Source organism: Ruditapes philippinarum, unplaced genomic scaffold (genome assembly GCF_026571515.1).
Source record: "Ruditapes philippinarum isolate M1 unplaced genomic scaffold, ASM2657151v2 ctg15397_1_1_1_1, whole genome shotgun sequence".
In the NCBI taxonomy this organism is placed as follows: domain Eukaryota; kingdom Metazoa; phylum Mollusca; class Bivalvia; order Venerida; family Veneridae; genus Ruditapes; species Ruditapes philippinarum.
In genome coordinates this window covers 10,158-20,721 of record NW_026862922.1, presented here as the reverse complement: position 1 = coordinate 20,721, position 10,564 = coordinate 10,158, and the positions used below count along the sequence as shown (strand labels likewise).

The window sequence follows — 10,564 nt, the reverse complement described above, 5'->3', positions numbered from 1 at the left end:
TCCGTGCTATGTGTTAAATATTGGCATATGGCACGCACAAAGTTTTATAATTAGGGCTTATAATTTTTTAAGAGGCCTAAAAACAGATATATTTGGAAGACAATATTGTATGGTTTCTTTTAGTATACTTGTCTTGTTTTGCAAAATTAAATCGGTCACTGACTTCGTCCTTTTTATATAAGAACAATGTTGTTTCTGGACAAAAAGCCTTATTCAAACAGGGAAAGCTTGAGCAACTTAATAATGGACATGGTGTCTTGGGTTATTTTAAAAAGCAACAAAAGGCAAAATTTAATGAAGTAACTCAGTAAACGAACCAACATGTTTTGATGAAAGGAAAATAAATATGATAATATAAACAAATTGAAAAGCATACTCTAAGAATCAAAGTTAACGCCTTTCTTCTGTTTGTTTTATATGAGAAGAGTTCATTTTGCTTTCAAATGAATAAACTTAACTACATGTTTCTTACATTTTAGAATCATATACCACGTATACAACTGATGTCAGAGATAGGCTACGGAATATCATTGGCATCTCTTATCGTCGCTGTAACAATTATGATAGCGTCAAGGTAACGGAAAGTCACCTTAATAAATCGTTTTGAAATTCTTATTTTTGATAACACTGTCAGATGATATTTATTCAGTTATATTAAGAATGCATGTCAATGATTTTTGTTCAGTTCCTAAATCTCGTTATTATATCACATAAAATACATTGAATTTACATGGCACGGAGTAAAACAAAACAAATAATCGAAACAGTTACACAGGCATGCACACAAGCTCAAAAGTTTATGATATTTCATTAATTTAATAAAATGAAAGTGAATATTAAATTATAAAATATTTGGTCTTTATTATACATTTCTATATTCAAATGCATAAAAAACTTCCCTTGTCGTCACAATTTTTAACCCCAGAAAAAAGTAACCAATGTACGTTTTCTCTTTCCCTGTCGTCACAATAAGTAAAAATATAGAAAATGAGAATCCCTAAAGAAAAGCCCAACACGTCACAATTGAAAATGTTGCAGGCTCGGTTTGATTTAGCCTGTTCATGGACGATACTGTCAAGTGAAAACTACCGGCTTAAGCAGAATTCAACATTTAAACATATGGTGAAAATTTTGAATTTAGAAACATTTGAAGATGTGTTCATACGGCGGTTATCATGGAACCTTCAATGTGACACAGTATTGCTATTCCATGAAAAGCGGCGTATGGTCCCGAAGTTATAAAAAGCGTGTGCCCTTAACGAGAAAACAATGGGCGGAACTAAACAAAATTGAATTTTTAAAGGGGGTCAGAGGTTATGCAGCCTGCATATCACAGATAAGACGTCAAAGGACCACAGAAAAAGGAGCTTTCGACAAGCATGCTCTTGACTCCAGTTAACGCACGGTGTATGTTTTGGTATGCGATTAATCTCTGACACGTTATCAATAGAAAATTCTCCAAAGTATGATACAATAGTCATTGATTGTTTATTATGTAGCATTCATTGTTGTAAATAGTACATGTCTATCTGGTTGTCTTTCAAGACCGTTTAAAGGTGTTCCTTATAATAACCTATAGGTGTTTTATTTTCAGACGGCTTCACTGCAAAAGTAACGTGCTACATATAAACCTATTCTTTGCATTTATACTACGAGCTTCGATTTCTTTTCTAAAATCGTTAATCTTTGTTGACGATATTGGTTTAGAGAAAGACATCATTCGAAATCCAGGAGGGACCATAGAATTTAAACAAGACGGACTGGTAATAGCATTCTTACAATATTTGTTGAAAATGACCCATAAAAGTGCATGTAAATATTTTGCAATGTAACAGAATTACTTTTTATCACCAGGAAATTACATGTGTTCTTATCAAAAACTTTAAATAAAAGAATGCATTAAATCATTTATTCTGGAATCAATAATTCCATTTTTAACAAATGCACAAAACATAAAATATTTCTCCTCTTAATCTAAATTGTACCTGTATTTTTAACATTAGTCACTCATGTATGATTTAATGAATTAATTATTTTGTTAGTATTTTTATACTCCAGGATATAATTCATTTAGTTTATATTCCTGTTTTATTATGTCCTTTAAGTATTTTTGTTGTTAATTCACACTAGTTTTCACCATCAAATTAAATTTACTATGTGTTATTTTTTAGCATTGGGAATGTAAGTTGATAGTGAGTATATTTATGTATTCCGTGGCGACTAGTATGATGTGGATCTTGATGGAGGGACTTTATTTACATATGCTTGTATACAAAACACTTTTTACTGAGAGACATGGTACACGCTTATACGTGTTATTCGGTTGGTGTAAGTAATAAATAAAAATAAAAGTAATAAAAACAAGTTTGCATTTGAGAAAATGCTTGCCATCGCATTAATACAACACTAAATAGAAGTGTAGGAAAAAATACTGTTGAAGAACGGGTCTTTTATTAACCTCGTATATTATTGTCTGGATGAGCCGGTACCAATGCAAATCCAACGTATTACTATAAACTGCTAGCATTCCTTTGCAGAAAGATAAGCAGACGACAGCCTAAATTTCATGAGTTCATCAAAGGACAATATAGTAAGACACTTTGTCAAAATCTAGGTCAGCTGATATCAAAGTTCACTTTACATCTTAATCTGTGCACATGGTTCAAATTTCCTAGCTGTACATCAAAGGACAAAAAAGTAGGTCACATAATCAAAATCTAGGTCACTTGCTATAAAAATTCAATTTTACAACTAAAACTGTGCACATGGTCAAATTTTCATTGCTGCACATCAAAGGACAAGAAAGTAGGTCACTGTCCCCTTGGGCAAGGCATAATTTTGACCCAAGGGTTTACTTCAAAACAATCTTGATACAAGTCCACCAAACAACATTTCAAGTCAAATATCTAAGCTGTAGCTTTCTCCCATTCAGAAAACATTTGTTTTTGTTTTTATTATGTGTACTTAATGAAAATCACTGCCCCCAGGCAGGGCCGATTTTGACACCAGGGGAAAAATTTGAACAACTTTGGTAGAGGACCTACAGATGATATTATATAGCAAACATCAAAGCTCTATGCCTTGTACCTTCAGACAAAAATAGTTTTTATTTTTTTTACTTTATGTACATAATGAAAATCAATGAACCTGGGGTGGACCCAATTTTGACCCCATGGCTATAATTTGAACAATCTTAGTAGAGGTTCACTTCCCAAAGTCTCATGCCATAAATCTAACCTCTAGCCTTTGTCAATTCAGAGAAGAAGACTTTTCAAGTTTTTACTTTATACATATAAGGAAAACTATAGCCTCTAGGTCAGGCCAATGTTTTCACTAGGGGCATAATTAAAACAACTTTAGTAGGGGACCCATAGATGATATTATATACCAAATATTAAAGCTCTAAGCCTTGTATCTTCAGACAATAATTTTTTTAAATTTTTTACTATATGTACATAGTGAAAATCAATGACCCCTGGGGGTGGGGCCAATTTTGACACCAGAGGCAAAATTTGAACAACTTTGGTAGAGTACCTATAAATGATATCATTTAACAAAATTAATATTAAAGTTCTAAGCCTTGTACCTTCAGATAATAAGATTTTTTGATTTTTACTATATGTATATATTGGAAATCAATTACCCCCGTGGCAGGGGCAATTTTGACCCCAGGGCTTTAATTTGAACAATCTTGCTAGAGGTTCACTACACAATGTTTTATGCAAAATATCTTACCTCAAGCATTTGTCAATTGCTAGAAGAATTTTTTTTTAAAGTTTTTACTGTAAGTTTTTACAATATACATATAAAGAAAACCAATCGCAGATGCTGCGGTGGCATAAAAATTAATTTAAAAATAAGTTCTGCTATTTGTTATTTCTAATCGTTCAAACGTTGAAATTAACACTATACTACTATGTAAAACGTTCCAATATAATTTATTATATAACTTCTTCATTCTCATTGCCTTCAAATTATTCACGATGTCAAAAATGCATTTTTGAACAGCCAATTAAACATACATTACCTAAGTTCAGGTATCAATGTGTGAACGCCTACCTTAATTTTTTATTTCAGTATCCTCTTTCACTTACGTGATACCTTGGATTGTAGTACGAATGTTCAAGGACAACGAGCTGTAAGTTGTTCCGAATTAATTTAGTTTTTAGTTCAAGTCATGTTAATTTAATTGCCTGCTTATTTTATGTTGTTGTTTTTTTTGATCGGTAAAAACGTTGTTAATAGGTAATTTATTTGACAGTTTGTAGACATTTGCAAAACTGTTTTCTATAAAGGATTAAGATTTACTTATTCAAAATTGTAGTTTGCCTTAACAGATTCAAAATGATTTCTTCAATAAATTGTGTAAGGTGTTATATGGTTTTAATTGTTTTTCCTTTATTTCAAATATTTAGGTGTTGGAATCGCCAAAATACCGGTGGCTATTTTTGGATCATTAAGGCACCAATGCATATTTCTATTCTTGTAAGTTTGCTAACTCTTTCCTGCTTAAACACATTAAGACATCTCTCATCAATATTTATTATAAATTTACCATGTTTAACTCTTTTATGTCAGCCATAGCATAAATCATTAAAACAACTGCGTAGAATTATATACTCTTTCAATCTGACCAAAAATTCTAGTGATTTTACATTTCAATGGTTTGAATTTAAAAAGACATAAACTTCTTCAAGGATGGTAATACTTCGTGATTCAATTATATAGAACAATGAGTATACTTACTAAATTTCACAATGATTCACAATGATTTGATATTTTGTTTCTCTCTACAGATCAATTTTCTATTTTTCATCAATATTGTAAGAGTGCTATGTGTAAAGTCAAAGTTAAGCCGACATGTAAAAAGTGATGCAAAGTACTGGAGGTAAGACTACACAGAAAATAATTCCATGGAATTTCTTTCTTATAACATATGAATATCGGCGCCTTCTAAAACAATTGCAAATCCCTTTAGTGTATTAAATAACAAAAAAATATTTGTTTAGAATTTACAATACTTTTAAAACAATATTAATTCTATTCAAATAGTTAAATAGTCATTAAAAAATATCACTTTTTGTACGTGCATATATTTCAAATAAGATCATTTTTTTTTGCTAAATGGGGCAGTTTCATTTATTCCATATACCGGTGTAAAACGAATACAAACTAATATATATGAATAATAAAGAAAAGACATGTAATTTACATCTTGAGATTTTGCATATTATTCACAATTAGACAAACTTTTTCCCAATTAGATTTTTCAATTAATTAACAATCGTTGTCAACCAAGATAGCTATGAAATATGTAAATTATAAATTAAATTAGCAGTGAGAAATATGAAACAAAATCATAAAAAATCTATGTTCCAAAATCCTAGAACACGATACTTCTATTTACATATGTAATTATCATATATTTCAGGAAGACTGCCAAGTTTGTTTTGGTGCTTTTGCCACTATTTGGGGTGGTATATATTGCGTTTAACGCTTACCCGGTTGGTGTGTTTAGTATGGAAGCTGATTTCATGTATCTGTATTGTGAAATGTTTTATAATTCATTCCAAGTAAGTTATCTTCAGAATACAAGTAACATAATGTGATGTGAGTACATATTTGCAATAGATGATTATATATTTATAGTTACGTATGATTTGATTGAGTTATAAAATATATTATTCTTAAAGGAACTTGATATTAATGTTGAATGGAATAAATATATTATTTTGTTAATTTTGTACACGAGCCAAAATTAAAAACGCCTCATATTTATTTAAGCGAGATATTGTTAGAAAGAAAGAATCTACTTATAAGAAAAATACTATCAAGAATCAAAACATTACATTTATTTTTTTTTCAATTATTCGTTTCCTGTATTCCGCGATAAAACATTTTTGGGGTCATTTATAATTAATTATAATTTTGTATCAGTGCAGGTTCATATAAAGTATATAACATCAATTTACTTTATTGAGTTATACTAACAACAAATAGAGTCATATTTATAAAGTGAGGCATTGCAAAGATCCCTCACCTGTATAATTCTAAATATCTGATGTGTGGATTCAGAAAGAATTACACCACATCATTTTCTGGAAAAAGATACGCATAACACTGTTTTTGTTAAATCTATTAAGAAGGAATCTATCAATAAATAAAGCATATATTAAATAAATAAATTAAAAATGCTTTTTCATAGTATATTTTCTATGCCAGGAAAATGTATAACTACTTACATAGTTTGTTTGTTTCATTTTACGCCTTTCCCAACAGTATTTCAGTCATATAGGCGGGTAGTTTCCTAACCATCGTTCCTGGAGAGTTACATCAGTATTAGACTACCTTCCTCCGTGCTATTACATAGAATTCTAAGGAAAATATTGGTAAAATATGTGACAAATAAAATCAATACTCATCCGAGTCCGTATTTAACGATACAAATGATGTTTCTCTTTTTTTTCAGGGATTTGTTTTAGCTTTGTTGTTTTGCTTCCTTAACGAAGAGGTAACTATTCTCTTTTTTTACAATTAAATCCAGAAAAATGTTGGTCTTATCGGAGAGCACATGTGTATTTCTGTCATATTTCTTATAACTTCTTGAATGAGTTTCTCATTTTCACAAGCATGCCTATGTTGCTGATTTCTTATAATTTTCGTCTGTCGTTCTGTCTGAATAAAAATGATTTGAATCTAGGCTAAATTGTTTCATTTAAACGATTTTTGTTGGAAACATGAACTTAAATTATTTTATGAGACAAATTACATAATGTCATTAATACAATTCATACAATTATTGATATGAAATGTCTTTTTGAAAATTCTTACAAAGAATTAGATTCTAACTTTCCAAGGCTCAATGCTGGAAAAAGCCGAACAGTTCAGTTATATGTACTAGTAAATCTTTCTTTGTTATAATTACCAATAAACCTATAATCTTATCAAAAATTTATTATGTAGGTACAGAATGAAATACGGAGATGGTGTTTCAAACGCAGATTAAATTCATACAACACTCGTTCCATTGTACTCTCTTCTTGGCGTAAATCGTCACGGAGAATGTCACGTGATACGACACGTGATACCCGTATCAGCAGCGACTGCACTATCCACCCAAACGGCACATGTACTGATAAGTGCAAATTGAATAGTGTGTGCCATGAACATGCTACATGGCCACGGAAAAGTCGTGCAACAACAAAAGAGAAGTTCAATACATTATCATGGCAAAGTGAACATATTGACTGTGTAAAGGTTGAACCTCACAATTTTGGGGAGGGTGAGGTTTAAAAAGTTGTGTTTAAAGCAAATTGACCTGTACGTGAACAGGTTTTTGCTGCTACATGGCTATACATGTTTACATTTTTAACTGTGAGGCAAACCTTCTCAATTCTAAACCTTATAAATGATATGTTTATCTATGTTTTGAAAGCTTTAGGAAAGAAAAGTATCATTTAATGTTATTATTGTCCGATACGTTGATAATCATAATAAAGACTGTATAATTATTTTTAGTGATTTGATACTGTTAAATGTAATTACTACGTAAATGTAGTCTAAATCTAGCATCTTTAATAATCTCATATCAGCAAACTTATAAGTTAGGATAATTGTATCTTTTTCAAAAATAAATGTGATTTTGTATGACAACCACAAATGAAACTGCTATTCTTCAACTACATTCGTTGGAAAAGAATATAGTTGTTGATTCCTTAGCTATTTCATTAATCATTTAAACAGTTCCACAAAATTGTGATATTAAACTTCTCTTTGATAATATATTTTATAACATGTCAAAAAGAGCTGATTATTAATTAATACAATGGCATACATTTCATGTTTTTTTTTTCATTTTTACTATCTCCCTTATGTTATTTAGTTATAACTGTTATTTAAGATTAATTATGACGGAAGCGTCAGTTCGGCTCCCTGGACCTAAACAGTAGGATTTGAACAGAAAATTATCTGCTTGACAGGAAGGGAATATACAACTGGACCAACTTTTAAACCCTTGTTCTCCATTTTAATATAGAGCATTGTGACAGAAGACAAGTTTTCCGTTACCGCATTATTTATATACTTTTTGTTATATTTCTTACTATTCTTATAGAAATAGGTCCTTTTAAACAACCTTCATATATCATGTGTAAGAAAATATACCACGCACAAAGAGAATTGACAAAATTACTTAAATATTAAGAATTTTTGTAAGACACGTCAAACTATGTCAATATTCATAACAAAAATCCAACCAGGACACGCTCTTTTTATAAACAGTTTGTAGATTTCGACTGACTTTATATATATAGTAAAAACATTTTATCCTGACAGTATGGCGGTTGGAAAGCAAGTTTCAATAATTGCCTTTATGTTTATTTCTTATTTTTATTTAGATTATTTTTACTTATCATAACTTTCAATGTGCAAGCCAATATAAAATCAGTTTATACTATATAACAGCAATGCGTTGCAATAATTGCTTAGGTATAGAAGCATGACGGTTGATTAAAGTTTCAATGCACGCAGCAAGCGCTTTTAAAGGTATAAATTAAAAATACATGTATAATAGCATCATTTAAGAAATGACATAAACATTTGGCGCAAAAGAAATAATAAAATTTAGTATTTATACTGTAGTTTCCTTTATGCTTTGCCGATGTAAGGTATCACTATTGTATGCGCTTATCCAATATGATACATCCTAATTTTATCATAGAAAAAGATGGAATATTTTTCACGAAACATGATAAAATGCCACATATTTTCACGGGCCGGTGAGTGAAAATATGTGGCATTTTATCATGTTGAGTGAAAATATATACCATATTTCACGAAAAACGAAAAAATAACCTTTTTATTTAATTTCAATATCAAAGACAAATGGTGACAAACAGCCTTGCTTGCTACGCAACTGCAATTGTACAGCGCGCAGTAATATAAATATTGTCTTGTTTTGCACGCGATATTTAGCGATAAATTGTGACGTCACGTAAACAACTCTTTAAACGTCCGTACATCGTTAATGACTGAATTAAAGATATTGGTGTTCGGATTTATTTTCTTAGTAAGACCATTTTCTATCATTCTAGATAGTTCACAACAAAATTCAACAAAAAGTTGTTTTGTATTTATCAGAGTTTTCAAACAAAATGGCGAAAGAAATCCCTTAAAATAAATATGAGTTTTGACTCCGCCCACTTTCATATTTATTATTTATATTTCATTTTTATTTTCAAAAAATATGAAATATATTTGACTGATATAGCACCATATTTCATGGGTAAAATTAAATAACGGTACGTTATTTTTAGATAATAAATTATATATAAATTCATAATTGATGTTTGAAATGTGGAAGGTTTATTCAAATATTTTAAAATTTAATTACAGGAGCACTCGACTGAATTAAATATTAAACAGAAAGTTTCAAATGTCAACTGCAGGCAGACCCAACGACGAGGAATTCTCAAAACAAGATTATAAGCACTGTCAGGCAACAGTCCGAGTTGAATTATTGATCTTTTTGTTCGAATTCGTGATCCATATTGAGCGTATAAGCCTAGACTTTCAATTAATTTTGTTGAAGGTGGTATCGTTCTGAAATTTTCTTGGACGATTTACAATGAACAAGTCATGTAAATAGTTAAATTTGGCATATCCTGATATCAACGATCTTTTATTTGAATTGAAAAAAGGAAAGGAAAGAAAAACACACCTCTTTAATAGTCTAATGATATACGTTATAAATTATTAGCCTACTATTTGGAAGAATAACAAAGAAAAAAGTATAAGCCACGTAAGAAATCACTTTATTCAGACAGAATTTTGTACGAACATATAGCGGATATCCACCAACCCTTTGAAGTTTGGCATATTATATCTTTAGTCCGATAGCCAACTAAGTAAGTATTGTAAGTATTGTCTCGCGCTTTACTAATTTGGGGTAAAAAAGTGACAGCAGGACTATTTTTACCTTTATCATACCCACACCCTACTACCTTGTATAAGTGAAACTTTCCTCAACGCATTTAATTGTCATTTGGTGTCTGTAATTGATATTACAACTGACAAATGTTATTTTGGTTCATTGTGTAGTCCTATAAAACAATTATGCTTAATGTTGTTATTTGTTATTCATTATCTAAAATTACATTAGCACGCTTTCTGTCATTTATGTCACGTGACAATATGTGCCCATCGTGATCGATTCATAATCGTTTTCTACCAAGTAAATGTTAAATTTGTTCATATGTGAAACTATTAAAGAGTCTATTGCCTTACTGTTTCATAAACTGAAATAAAAGAGCACTTCATGAATGTTTACCCCAGAAATAGTTATATGTACCATGTTGATTGGCTTTATAGCTCATTAAGTATTGATGAGACACATTTACCACATACATGTACGTATGCTATCAGCAAAGTGGAAACACACATTTTTATTTTTTAATTTTAATTGAGCAACGACAACTTACTTGTAATATTAACTGTATTGCACACATGGAACGCGCATTTTAAATTAATTATATCAAATCGTCACGAGCTTCTACTCTGTGCCTGG

At 30.4% G+C, this 10,564-nt stretch overlaps 1 protein-coding gene across 1 annotated transcript; it reads left to right on the top strand.

Annotated features, from left to right (window-relative positions):
* The first annotated feature begins 485 nt into the window (after positions 1 to 485).
* LOC132720620 (pituitary adenylate cyclase-activating polypeptide type I receptor-like) lies at positions 486 to 8,575 on the top strand. The gene is made up of 9 exons (XM_060704780.1): positions 486 to 574; positions 1,595 to 1,763; positions 2,172 to 2,328; positions 4,078 to 4,138; positions 4,416 to 4,485; positions 4,797 to 4,888; positions 5,432 to 5,573; positions 6,470 to 6,511; positions 6,964 to 8,575. The coding sequence occupies exons 1-9, from the start codon at positions 504 to 506 to the stop codon at positions 7,291 to 7,293; spliced, it is 1,134 nt and encodes a 377-aa protein (XP_060560763.1). The 5' UTR covers positions 486 to 503; the 3' UTR covers positions 7,294 to 8,575.
* Positions 8,576 to 10,564: the final 1,989 nt, after the last annotated feature.